Source organism: Somniosus microcephalus, chromosome 21 (assembly GCF_052327205.1).
Source record: "Somniosus microcephalus isolate GS21.2 chromosome 21, FLI_Smic_1.0, whole genome shotgun sequence".
Classification (NCBI taxonomy): Eukaryota; Metazoa; Chordata; class Chondrichthyes; order Squaliformes; family Somniosidae; genus Somniosus; species Somniosus microcephalus.
In genome coordinates this window covers 40,088,423-40,102,475 of record NC_141007.1, presented here as the reverse complement: position 1 = coordinate 40,102,475, position 14,053 = coordinate 40,088,423, and the positions used below count along the sequence as shown (strand labels likewise).

General features: G+C 43.8%; 1 protein-coding gene across 1 annotated transcript in view; it reads left to right on the top strand.

Annotated features, from left to right (window-relative positions):
• The window catches only part of LOC147102719 (Golgi apparatus membrane protein TVP23 homolog B-like), a 29,261-nt gene that overhangs the window by 3,661 nt on the left and 11,547 nt on the right, over positions 1 to 14,053 (top strand). Inside the window, exons 3-6 of the mRNA XM_085963445.1 lie at positions 2,747 to 2,891; positions 6,904 to 6,993; positions 10,461 to 10,592; positions 10,951 to 11,079. Coding sequence (XP_085819571.1) covers positions 2,747 to 2,891; positions 6,904 to 6,993; positions 10,461 to 10,592; positions 10,951 to 11,079 — 496 coding nt within the window. The remainder of the gene's footprint in view (positions 1 to 2,746; positions 2,892 to 6,903; positions 6,994 to 10,460; positions 10,593 to 10,950; positions 11,080 to 14,053) is intronic.

Sequence of the window (14,053 nt, the reverse complement as noted above, 5' to 3'; positions counted from 1 at the left end):
TGCAAAGATAGGTGGGAAAGTAAATTGTGAGGAGGACACAGAGTCTGCAAAGGGATAGATAGGTTAAATGAGTGGGCAAAAAATTGGCAGACGGAGTATAACGTGGGAAAATGTGAGGTTATCCACTTTGGTAGGAAGAATAGAAAAGCAAAATATTATTTAAATGCTGGAGAGAGACTACAGAATGCTGCGGTACAGAGGGATCTGGGTTTCCTCATACATGAAACACAAAAATGTTAGCATACAGGTACAGCAAGTAATTAGGAAGGCAAATGGAATGTTGGCCTTTATTGCAAGGGGGATGGAGTATAAAAGTAGGGAAGTCTTGCTACAACTGTACAGAGCGTTGGTGCGACTACACCTAGAGTACTTCGTGTAGTTTTGGTCTCCTTATTTAAGGAAGGATATACTTGCATTGGAGGCAGTTCAGAGAAGGTTCACGAGGTTGATTCCGGAGATGAAGAGGTTGTCTTGTGAGGAACGGTCGAGCAGGTTGGGCCTATACTCATTGGAATTTAGAAGAATGAGAGTTGATCTTATTGCAACATATAAGATTCTGAGGGGGATTGACAGGGTGGATGCTGAGAGGATGTTTCCCCTAGTGGGGGAATCCAGAACTAGGGGGCATAGTTTCAGAATAAGGGGTCGCCCATTTAAGACGGAGATGAGGAGGAATTTCTTCTCTCAGAGGGTTGTGAATCTTTGGAGTTCTCTACCCCAGAGATCTGTGGAGGCGGAGCCACCGAATATATTCAAGGCTGAGATAGATGTTTGAACTACAGGGGAGTCGAGGGTTATGGGGAGCGAGCAGGGAAGTGGAGTTGAGGCCAAGATCAGATCAGCCATGATCTTATTGAATGACGGAACAGGCTCGAGGGGCCGAATGGCCTACTCCTGCTCCTATTTCTTATGTTCTTATGGTCTGAAAGCGGACTAATCAAGTGAGTGAGAAGTAGGTTCAGGACTGAAAGTTTCTTTTAGTTTACATTAGCCCAGCCCTCACGTCCGATATCTTATTAGGAAATCCTAACGCTTGACCTGCCCAGTGGCAGCAAATCACCTGCTTCCTGCTTCATCATGTGATCAGCGTGAAGAGCAGGTTGCCAAATCGACATCCGTAATAGAAATAAAACAAATATTTTTAGGTTTATTAACTACGTTAGAAATTTATAAATTTTCCAGGAAATACGACAGAAAATAGGACAGATTATTTGTAATTGACCTTGGGTTAGGCACAGATTTGCTTGGAATAAGCTATAAAGTCCTGTACATTTGTTCTACAACTGTAAAGTTTGACATTGTTCACTCGGCACTGGCTTGTTGAGTCATTATTCATTTTCATTGCAAAGCTGTCACATCTGTTGCACTCTGAGTGTATAACTTTTCTTTGGAGTACATTGCTACTGAAGCTTTTACTTTTCATTTATAAATGCCTAGCTTTTAAAAACATATATTTATTATTTATGTAGGTTGGTTAATTCGTAGTTCATTAACTTTTTAGTAATGATCTGGGTATGTAATGTCACAATCATTACCAGCTACTGGTACGTGAGCACATGTAATCCAAAAAAGTCATTGTTTTCTTTTGTTTCCACTTTCCCCTCTCACTTTCTTACCCAATTGAGTCAATAAAGTTTGGTTATCAATTTTTTTTCCTGTTTAAAACTTATCTTTGGCTCTTATTAGTTTGGCTTGGGTGATCAGAAATTGAAAATTTTGCACATGGAAAAATTATATGAAATTTTGACTCCACAGCAAAATGTGGTTCTTAAATAAATATTTAAACAAAGTTTTATCCCTGTACTTTTACATTTTCAGGAGATGACTTTGTACGGGAGATTCCATGAACTGGTGCTCTCACAGGGAGCGGGCATGGAGCCGGTGATTTTTCCGTCTAATAATTTTAATGAGATGCGCTCCCTGCAAGCAGTTGTTCCCACTGGTAGCACTGGATCATGGAATCACCCCAATTTCAAATTTATCTTGCAGGGATTTGGGGTTACTTTTGTTAATCATTGCATTAAGGGTGCATTTGCACTACAGCTGTCGTGATTTTGCTTTGATAACTGTAGTTACAATGAAAATTTGGTCTGAATCTCGTGACAGAACCCAACCTGACACCACAGTGAAGCAGTGTGAGCTTCCTTGGGGGAAGGAATCTGACTCCACTTTACTGTGGATTCGATTCAAGCCTTTTACATTCCAAGTTTAACATTGGTGCAACATGGTTTTGGCTTTGTCTTGATGCTGATGAGTGTGAATGCACCCTAAGTGGCTATTATTGTAATCCTAAACAACCAATACAGTGAAACGCTTTTTAGTACATAATATCATCTTAAACCAAATTAACATTGTTTTAAATATCCTGCTGTTCTTGCAGTTGGGTATACTGGGGAAAATACCAGGGGAATACACTGTATACTGAGGAAACTTCTAAATAAACCTACTCTGGTAAAACATGAAATTATTCTTGCTAGTGTTGCAATAGATTACATAAAGCTGTGGAGGCAATTTGAATGAAGCCTTTTTACTTGGCACAATGTTTAAGTTTATGGAGATTAAGTGACACTGTTTTGCAGTGTGTGCAAAAGATACTGTAACATAATAATGATATTGACTCGGGGTGTTTCTCCAGGAAACCTGTGATTTTCCTCACACAAGATGATATTGCGCTATAATTGTGGTAATGTATATTGTTAGAAATCAGCAGTGAATTTACTGAAAAATATTTTCCCTTTTTTTCAAGGCATCCAGTGGCATGCTTCTTCCATCTGTTTTTCCGAATTAGTGCAATAGTTGTCTACCTTCTGTGTGAGTTCCTGAACAGTAGCTTTATTGCCTGCTTTGTGACGATAATTTTGCTCCTATCATGTGACTTCTGGACTGTAAAAGTAAGTTACCTTTGGAACACCTAATTTAGCTGTTCAGTAAAGAGAAATATTCTGGGCCATGTGTTGTATACTACTGGATTACTGACGGACTCCATGGCACATCCCGTGCTGTATCTTAGCTAAATGGGTACAAGACCAACATGTAAACAAAACTGTTCATTAACAATTTTCTTTAGGAATTGGAAAATGCCATTTGGTAGAACATGCCCGTTCCTTTTGAACTGGTTTTAACCCCACAAAACTCACTATATCCCTCAATCTGTTCTCTTCCCAAAAACATGTCTAGTTGCCCCTAGAGCCCACTTATATTATTTGCTCCAGTGGCTCCTCTAGTAACTTATTCCGCAAATCTAATATATATATATATAGAAATGTTAAAACTGTTTTTCCTTCTTACTCGAACTTCCTAATCTTTAACTAGTCTCTCCTGGTATTTGAACCCTTATCATTGCCTGGTTCCATTGTTATCTATCTAATAGTAGCCAGAGAATCACCTGCAACGGCTTCTCTTCCTGCGCCCGCATCGTTACCTCTGGTGTCCCCCAAGGATCTATCCTTGGCCCCCTATTTCTCATCTAAATGGTGCCCCTTGGCGACATCATCCGAAAACACAGCATCAGTTTCCACATGTACGCTGACAACACCCAGCTGTACCTCACCACCACTTCTCTCGACCCCTCCACGGTCTCTAAATTGTTAGACTGCTTGTCCGACATCCAGTTCTGGATGAGCAGAAATTTTCTCCCAATGAAATATTGAGAAGACCAAAGCCATTGTTTTCGGTCCCCGCCACAAACTCCGTTCCCTAGCCACTGACTCCATCCCTCTCCCTAATATCTGGCTGAGGCTGAACCTTGGTGTCATATTTGACCCTGAATTGAGCTTCTGACCACATATCCGCAGCATAACCAAGACCGCCTATTTCCACCTCCGTAATATCGCCCGTCTCTGCCCCTGCCTCAGCTCATCTGCTGCTGAATCTCTCATCCATGCCTTTGTTACCTCTAGACTTGATTATTCCAACGCACTCCTGGCTGGCCTCCCACATTCTACCCTACGTAAACTTGAGGTCATCCAAAACTCGGCTGCCCGTGTCCTAACTTGCACCAAGTCCCGTTCACCCATCACCCCTGTGCTCGCTGAGCTACATTGGCTCCCGGTTAAGCAACGCCTCAATTTCAAAATTCTCATCCTTGTTTCCAATTCCTCCATGGTCTCACCCCTCCCTATCTCTAATTTCCTCCAGCCCCACAACCCCTCGAGATATCTGCGCTCCTCTGATTCTGCCATCTTGAGGATCCCTGGTTATAATTGCTCCACCATTGGTGGCTGTGCCTTCTGTTGCCTAGGCCCTAAGCTCTGGAATTCCCTCCCTAAACCTCTCCGCCTCTCTACCTCTCTTTCCTCCTTTAAGACGCTCCTTAAAACCTACCTCTCTGACCAAGCTTTTGGTCATCTGCCCCGATTTCTCCTTATGTGGCTTGGTGTCATTTTTTGTCTTATAATACTCCTGTGAAGTGCCTTGGGATGTTTTACTACGTTAAAGGCGCTATATAAATACAAGTTGTTGTTGTTATCATAGCAAACAGTTTGCCCTCCTGGTGTTTACATTCAGTTCAGTGAGACATTGGCCCAGAAATTGCTGGAGTGGTGAATCTCGCGACGTGCGGCGTGTATTGGGATTTTTTACCTCGCCCTTTAGATCCTATTATTTTTGCACCAGAATCTGCTGGAAATGCAAATTGATAACAGCACAGTGAGGTCAACGGGGTATCTAGAACCTCATGAACATTGGGTCCAATGGTCTATCTCCTTAACCAATGAAATATAAGGATAGAGAAAAATAGTGAACGACTGGGAGAAGGAAAAGAAGAATTATAGTTAAATTAGATACAGGAAGAGAAATAGAGAGAAAAAGAAAGATTGGATTAAGAGAGAAAAAAGCGACAGAAAACTTAGTTTTTTAAAAATTAAAATTTAAAAAAACTTATGGGAACAATTTACTACGTGCATGAGTGAGACTCCACAGTTTCAATTGCTCTCTTTCTGGTCCTCCAAGGACCGTAAATCTCGTCATTAACAAGGTCCTTACAATATGAAATACCAGCCCTGCTCTGACAAGATTCATTCGTATTTATGGTGCAAATCCAGCAATGTCTTGAATCACATGGGGAGGTTGATCTTCCCCTTAAATGCATTTATAATATTTGCCTCAACTACTCCCTGTGGTAGCGAGTTCCACATTATCACCAATCTGTGGGTAAAGAAGTTTTTTCTGAATTCTTATTTGATTTCTTAGTAATTATCTTACATTGAAGGCCTCTAGTTTTGCTCTTCCCTACAAGTGGAAACACTCTCTGTGTTTCCTCTATCAAAACCTTTCATAATTTTAAAGACCTCTGTTCGGTCACCCCTCAGCCTTCACTTTTCAAGAGAAAGTAGGCCCAGCCTGTTCATCCTTTCCTGATCGGTATAACCTCGCAGCAATTGTCCAGTAATTGGTGGTGATTTGCAACTCATGGCCTACCTCTTCCTCGCCACAAAGTGCTGTTTTTTAACGCACTAATAATGGCTTGCGCCGTGAACTTGCCATTATTTTTACAGCAGTATCCGGACAATTGAGTACTCATGATGTACTTTGCAGTGCTCAGCAAAATTCCAGCCGGTATGAGGAATGTTCTGTCAATTATGTAACAAGGTTGTTAAAGTTTGAATATTCTCATAAGTTGGACTACATATAGAAGAACAGTGTTTTAGCTATGCAGTTATGATGTTGCTGTAGGAAACATAGGGCTGGATTTTCATTGAGGAGTCGGGTAGGAGGCGGGACTACAACTTTCGGGGTTGTAGTCCCGCCTCCATCGAGTTCTAGCCAACCCATGGGATTTTGACTTGATTGACCTTGTTGAGCCCGCCCAGCGGGCTCAGCAGGCCAATTAATGGCCACCCGGCAACAGGTGGCATCACAGATTGATATTTCATCTGTCAAGACCTTTTGCCAGATGAAATATCAGCGTTTCACAGCTGTTTGAAGCTGTCAAACACTGACAATCTGTACTCCAAGTTAATTCCTTCCTGTCAGGATGATTTAGAGATCTCCCCGGAACAGAAAGCTGAATGCTGGAACTTTTGACAGATCGCGGCCATTCTGCTTTCTGTGCCGGTGAGATGAGGGACTCCCGAGACCTGAGGGAAGGAAGGCTGTAAAGGTATGTAAATGTAAGTAAAACGTCTTTAAACACACCAAACACACACCTCTGCACTCATGCACCCATCACTCACCTGAACACCGGACATCTTGACCCCTCCAAGCCCTTCATCCCGACAGCCCGCCTTGCTAACTTGGCGTGGTTTGGAGCCGTCGGGAACCCCACATTTCAACAATGAAAATAGGATTAGGCTAAAACCTGCCTGTTAACTACCTGTTAACAGGCAGTTAATTGGCACTACTCCCCTTCCCGCCTCGGGGAGGCGAGCCCCAGTGCGGGTCGGGTACCCGCCTCCTTTGAAACTGGCATGGTGGCGGGTTGGGGCGGGATGGGTTCGTGCCCCCCCGATTTCGGGATTTTTAACCCCCCACACGCCTCTAATCCCGCCTCCACGGCCCAATGAAAATCCTGTCCATATAGTTCAGAAGTGACCATTTTGCTGTAAGTTGGCTGCTGCCCAGTATAAATGAGGCAAGCATTATTTATCTGTGTTGCATAGTAATGCAAGTGTTCAAATTCCCTACAACTTTTATTAAATGAGTGTGTGTAGCAGTTGTAATTGTTACCTACTATTTGTAGTCGACAATTTATATCTACACAAGAGACCAAACATTGCTACTTCATATTTGAATTGATGACATGTTTTAAATCTTTATGAAGTCAATCCTCAATGTACATTCACCTAAAAACGGAATTTTCATGCCATGATGTATATTGTTCGTATTGCTATGCTTGTACAGCATAAATTAATGTAACAAACTTGATCCTCCAATTATCCTGCACTGTTTCTATCTCTGGTGCAGAATGTCACTGGGAGGCTACTGGTGGGGCTACGCTGGTGGAACCAGGTTGACGATGATGGAAAGAGCCGCTGGGTCTTCGAGGCCAGGAAGGTATGCTTGACCAAAAGTTTGTTCCTTTGTTTAGATGAGACCAAAATAAGCTTGTGTGTGATGATCTGTAAACCACAGTGGGTAGTTTGGTGTTCATGTGCCTTGAGACTTGGGCAGCATGGATGCTGCTTTATAGTTGGTCTGACTATGATCCCTTCTCGCAGCGTCTGGTTTACCAGCAGGATAGGGGCACTGCTGCGATATAAACTTGTCCTGCTTTGTTAAAACGAACAACTTGTATAGGACAAAGGTGCTTCCACAATACTAATATTGAAGAAAACTGTTTAACCTGCATAAACAGAGCACTGTATGGTTAAAAAACACATATTGTAAATAGTAGTTGAAAGGCTAAAATGTTTAAGTGTAAATGTTTAAACTAATTACAAACGTATTTATTAATATTCAGTTGAAAGCAGAGAACCTGTTAAATCAAACCGGATAAGTGTATATCCCAGACAATAGTTGCATTGAAATAACAACAGAAAATGCTGGAAAAACTCAGCAGGTCAGGCAACATCCGTGGAGAGAAATTTGAGTTGACGTTTCGGGTTGGACCCTTCTTCAAAACTGGAAAGAAAAGAAACTAGATCGGAGGCAGGGCTGCGATCGGACAAAAGAATAAAAGAAACAAAAGAAGTAAAAGAGAATAGAAGCTAGACGAGATGGTAATAGGCTGGGATTAGGTGTAAAGTGTACTGGCAGGGCAAGGATCGCAAGCTTCATCAACTCTTGGACACCAACGCCCCTCCGGAACCTTCTTCCCCTTCACTTTCCTCTGACCCCCCTTCTCCCAATCCCACCCCCTGCCGCGTTTTCACTATCCCCTCTGACCTTCCACTCTCTGACCCTGAACGATCAGTCCTCAGCAAAGGCCTGAGCTTCATCCCCTTACGCCCCCACCTCAATGAATTTCGAGCTCGGCACGATGTTGAGCTCTTTTTCCGCCGCCTTCGTCTCCGTGCCCACTTCACTGGCCAGGAGTCTTCCCCCCGCACAACTGACCCTTTCTCCCGCTTGCAGAATTCCCGTTCTACCTGGACCCCGCCCCCTGGCCTCTTACCCTCTCTAGATCTTTTCATCGCTAACTGCCGCCGTGACATCGGCCGTCTCCATTTCTCTGCTCCCCTCACTCACTCCAACCTACCTCCCTCTGAACTTGCAGCACTCCATTCTCTTAGATCCAACCCTGACATTGTCATTAAACCCGCTGACAAGGGTGGTGCTGTTGTTGTTTGGCGTACTGACCTCTACCTAGCGGAAGCTGAACGCCAACTCTCCGACACCTCCTCCTACCTCCACCTGGACCATGACCCCACTACCGAACATCAAACCACCGTTTCCAAGACTGTCACTGACCTCATCTCCTCTGGAGATCTTCCCCCTGCTGCCACCAACCTCATAGTTCCCCAACCCCGCACAGCCTGCTTCTACCTCCTTCCCAAGATCCACAAACAGGACTGCCCTGGTAGACCCATCGTTTCAGCCTGTTCTTGCCCTACAGAACTTATCTCTTCCTATCTTGACTCTATCTTTTCTCCCCTTGTCCAGTCTCTTCCCACCTACATCCGCGACTCTTCGGACGCCCTCCGCCACTTTAACAGTTTCCAGTTTCCTGGCCCCAACCGCTTCCTTTTCACCATGGACGTACAATCCCTCTACACCTCCATCCCCCACCCGGATGGCCTGAGGGCGCTCCGCTTCTTCCTTGAACAGAGGCCCGACCAGTCCCCATCCACCACGACCCTCCTCCGCCTGGCTGAACTTGTTCTCACATTGAACAACTTCTCCTTTAACTCCACTCATTTCCTCCAAATCAAAGGTGTTGCCATGGGTACCCGCATGGGTCCTAGCTATGCCTGCCTTTTCGTGGGCTATGTGGAACAATCTTTGTTCCAGTCCTACTCGGGTCCCCTCCCTCACCTCTTTTTCCGATACATTGATGACTGTATCGGTGCCGCTTCCTGCTCTCGCCCCGAACTTGACAATTTCATTCACTTTGCCTCCAATTTCCACCCTTCCCTCACCTTCACATGGTCCATCTCGGACTCTTCCCTTCCCTTCCTCGACTTCTCCGTCTCCATCTCTGGGGATAAGTTATCGACCAATATTTACTACAAGCCCACTGACTCCCACTGCTACCTGGACTACACTTCCTCCCACCCCGCTTCCTGTAAGGACTCTATTCCATTCTCCCAGTTTCTCCGCCTCCGCCGTATCTGCTCCGACGACGCCACCTTCCACACCAGTGCTTCAGACATGTCTTCCTTTTTCCGCAACCGAGGATTCCCCTCTACTGTGGTTGACACTGCCCTCGACCGTGTCAGTTCTATCTCCCGCACTTCTGCCCTCACCCCTGCCCCTCCCTCCCAGAACCACGATAGGGTTCCCCTTGTCCTCACCTTTCACCCCACCAGCCTCCACATTCAACGGATCATCCTCCGGCATTTCCGCTACCTCCAAAGTGATCCCACCACCAAACGTATCTTCCCCTCCCCTCCCCTTTCAGCATTCCGCAGGGACCGCTCCCTCCGAGACACCCTAGTCCACTCCTCTATCACCCCAAACAGCCCTTCCTCTTCGCCTGGCACCTTCCCGTGCAAGCGGAGGAGATGTAACACCTGCCCCTATACCTCCCCCCTTCCCACTGTCCAGGGCCCCAAACACCCCTTCCAGGTGAAACAGCGATTTACTTGTACTTCTCGCAATCTAGTATACTGTATTCGCTGCTCACGATGCGGTCTCCTCTACATTGGGGAGACCAAACGCAGATTGGGTGACCGCTTTGCGGAACACCTCCGTTCAGTCCGTAAGGGTGACCCCGAGCTTCCGGTCGCCTGTCATTTTAATTCACCGCTCCATTCCCACTCGGACCTCACCGTCCTTGGCCTCTTGTATTGTTCCACGGAAGCTCAACGTAAACTCGAGGAACAGCACCTCATCTTCCGATTAGGCAGTCTGCAGCCTTCCGGACTCAATATCGAGTTCAACAATTTCAGATCATAAGCTCGGCCCCCATTTCATTTTCTCTTGTAATTGTTCCACTCCTTTCCCCCCCCCCCCCCCTTTCCTTTTGTTTCTCTCTCACACCTGGCAGCTATCCTTTGCCCTGCCAGTACACTTTACACCTAATCCCAGCCTATTACCATCTCGTCTAGCTTCTATTCTCTTTTACTTCTTTTGTTTCTTTTATTCTTTTGTCCGATCGCAGCCCTGCCTCCGATCTAGTTTCTTTTCTTTCCAGTTTTGAAGAAGGGTCCAACCCGAAACGTCAACTCAAATTTCTCTCCACGGATGTTGCCTGACCTGCTGAGTTTTTCCAGCATTTTCTGTTGTTATTTCGGATTTCCAACATCTGCAGTATTTTGCTATCGTAATAGTTGCATTGAGTTGTGTTCTGAGGGAAAGAGTAGAACATTCAGTTATTCTGTTCTAATTAAAAATGTTTTTTTTCTGTATGATCTTCATAGCCTTCAAGTAAAGGGAAGAGAGTCTCCTCCGAAGCTGAATCCAAAATCTTCTGGTTAGGATTAATCATCTGTCCCATTATATGGGTCATTTTTGTTTTCAGCACTTTCTTTTCCTTTAAACTGAAATGGTTGGTAAGTTCTTGACCCGCTGCACAACTGTGATTCTGTGGTTTAGATTTTCCTTACAAAAATTGTGTTGATAATTTTTTAATAGAATTGCGAAAATGTAAGCAATGCAAATAGTTTTCTACATTTTGGGAGATTACAATATAAACACAGATTATTGTACTTGTGCCAGTCAAAATGTTCTTTTAAAAATTCATGCCATTCTTGAAATAAATTTAAAAGGGTTGGGGGGGTGGGGAGAGGACAGTAACAGATGTTATTCCGCACACAGTTTTGCAGAATCAGTGGTATGAGGTGGGGATTGTTTTGTGTCCATGGGATATTCTTTTCAAGTGTTCTTACAGTTTTCTTTCCTTTGGAACAGGCTGTGGTTATTCTGGGTGTTACGCTTCAAGGGTCCAATCTGTATGGTTACATAAAATGTAAAATTGGAAGTGGAAAAAATCTAACTAGCATGGCTACCTCCTATCTGGGCCGCCAGTTTTTCAAGACGGTGAGTTAAAACTGAGACTCTTGTTACTTCACTACATTGTAGTGCTTCCCAAGTTTGGGAAGTTTACTGTATTTATTACACATTTTTAACTCAGAAAACAAGGTATACTTTTTAAAATAACTTTTTGTGAAATTAAGCTCGAGGGTATTGTATAACTCAGGTGGCATAATATCACTTTAGTTTGAATCACACGATACAGTTGCAGGAGCCTGTTGTTCATTTGACACATTTACCTTCATTTTACTGAGCAGTACGTTTTGTCTTAAGTTCGGAATAAAAATTTCCTTCATCTTGGGGGTTTTAATGACTTACAAACTCTTCAAGGTTTGGTGGCTTGTAATGCACTCTAGTTGATGTGGTACCCTAGATGTATTATAGAATGCACACAGAATGCCCTATTAATGATATCAAAATCAGCATTCACCCTGTCTGAATCTGGATCACACTGAGCTACAATCAGCACAAAAACTAACCAAAAGCAGAAACATTATTTTTGGGATCAGTCAAAGGCCAAAAAAATTTCTCCCTTGTTTGAAGATGGCCTCACCTACTTGCTTTTTCATTTCCCTCAATCCTTTCTCTCTCCAGAAACCCATCTAGTTGTCTCTTCAACCTATTAACACTTGTCTGCATCAGTGGCCTTCCCAGGCAACTGGGAGTACTTTCACCACACGGACTGCAGCGGTTCAAGAAGGCAGCTCACCACCACCTCCTCAAGGGCAACTAGGGATGGGCAATAAATGCTGGCCTTGCTAGTGACGCCCATAACCCAAGGATGCATTTAAAAAATCCACAACTTAGTTGAAACGTTCTGCATGACCTAATGTACTAATTTAAAATTTACATTTGAACTCTGACATTGTCAACAGTTTGCCTGGAGAATCTCTCACTGTTATCATGTAAAGTTGATACAGAATGGCCCAGAAATTCGGGTCGGGGGCTTCCTGTGGGTACAAGCCCCCGACCTGCACTTACCTAGCGCGCCGGCCATTGAGCTGTGGGCCCGCGTGGGATTCCGATCCTGGGCCTCCTCCAACTGCTGGCGCGCAGTGCTTGCGTATCTCAGGGGCGCAGTTAGTTCGATGCGTCCTCTGGGATTACATGGGCCATGGAGAGCCAATGGTAGCAGGGAATGCTTCATTCATAAGTTTGACAGGACCTGTCAAACCTATAAATACTATAAGCCCCAAAACATCACTAAATCTTCAAATAAATTTTTTAAAAAATCACATTTTTAAAATAAACTATAAATTACATGAAATAACTATTTTACACAATAATTTAAATTTTTGAAAAAATTAATTACATTTTCTAACTGGGCTAAAAATAAACTTACCTTCCTTTAAAGTATTTAAAAATAATAAACCTGTGGAATAAATGTTTTAATTTTAATTAATTCACCTTGCGACTGCTTTTTACATGTCTAACTTCTGGAGACTTACCCTCCCGGGAAAACCTGCAAAAAAAAAACGTAAGTTCGATGCACACGCGCTGCCTCTCTGGCGCATGCGTTCGACTTCTGAACCCTTTCAGGGGAACGGAAGTGCCGGTTTCCCGCGCATGCGCAGTGCATGCAGGAAACTGGCACTTCCATTGGGCTTACGGGTGAGTACCCCGTGCGTACTCACCTGTGGAGACCCAAATTTCTGGGCCAATATATTAACAAACGGGGGAGGTGACTTTGAAGCTGTAATCCAATTTCTGGATTTGGTTGTCTGTTTTCATTCAAGCTTTTCCCTGGTGGTTTGATAACATTTGAACTATTACCGTGCAATCATTCCCGGCTACCCATTATTTTATAAGTACACTAAATTCTTGCTGCAAAGGATTACCAAATTAGCAAAAAGACTCCCATACCTCTAATTCTGTACAGTCTATGCAGTTGATCCAACATAATGAATTTAAGGAGCGATGCTAGTTATTTTCAGATGTTGCTAGTGCTTGCAGTGCTATTATCTTGCTATGCAAAATTTACAGTGAGAATTTGTTCTCCAAAGAACAGCAGATCCCCCAACATGAATCTGCTTAATATCTCAGCAGAAACACTTTGAAGTCTTTCTGAGTTGTGATTGCCCTTTGGGGCTTTCACATTCCACATGTTTTTGTGACCATCTTCAACAGGGAATGAAAGCGAAATTTGAGACATTTTCAAAATGGAAAACATGAAGTGTTTTCGGAATTATCAAAATCATTTCCTGTTTTGTTTCCTTCGCGCCTGAAGGTGGTGATTGGTGCTGGCTTCCGACTCCACAGATGCTGGCAGCCCCTTCTCGTGTTACACAAGTGGCCAATCTTCATTTTCTAATCCTCTGCAGGCTGTGAGAGGTATCACAGCTAAGCTGGATCATGACTGCTATGTTTTAAGACTTCACTCTAGATGGTTCTCTTGTGCTCAGTGCTAAACCCCATGAATGGGGGCGCTTGCTCCTGACAAACCAGAGTCTTAATTTGGATGTGCAGTATCTGCCCAGTAGCACTGTCCAGGGGCTAAGGAGAAACTTGTTATTCTAATAGCTTACTGGAATTGACACAGGCCTTGTCATGTTCTAGTCTTTGGTTTGTGGAAGAAGAAACACTACCAGACCATGTAACTTTGGGTGCGAGCTACCAATCAGTTTATTAAAAGTAAACTTGATGTAGATGCAAATCACTACAGCAGATTTCACTCGATTTCCTAACTTTTAACTTGGTTACAAAAATAGTAAGATGCAATACTTCACCATCACACTTAGTAATGCTAGACCTGGACCAGTGCCTGTGATAGAAGTTTGGTAAGTGAGATTTCATCCACTAATACAGAGTCTCCAACCTCTAACAAGAACTGGCAGAAAACAGCCAAATATTTCTTCCTGCCTGGACAAGAAACGTCATCAACTCTTGCTCAAGGGGCACCCAGTGGGACCTCAGACTGTCAGGAGAGGTTACTCGCGATCGAAGTAGTCGTTTGAGGATGCCAAGCAGTAATCAAAAGATG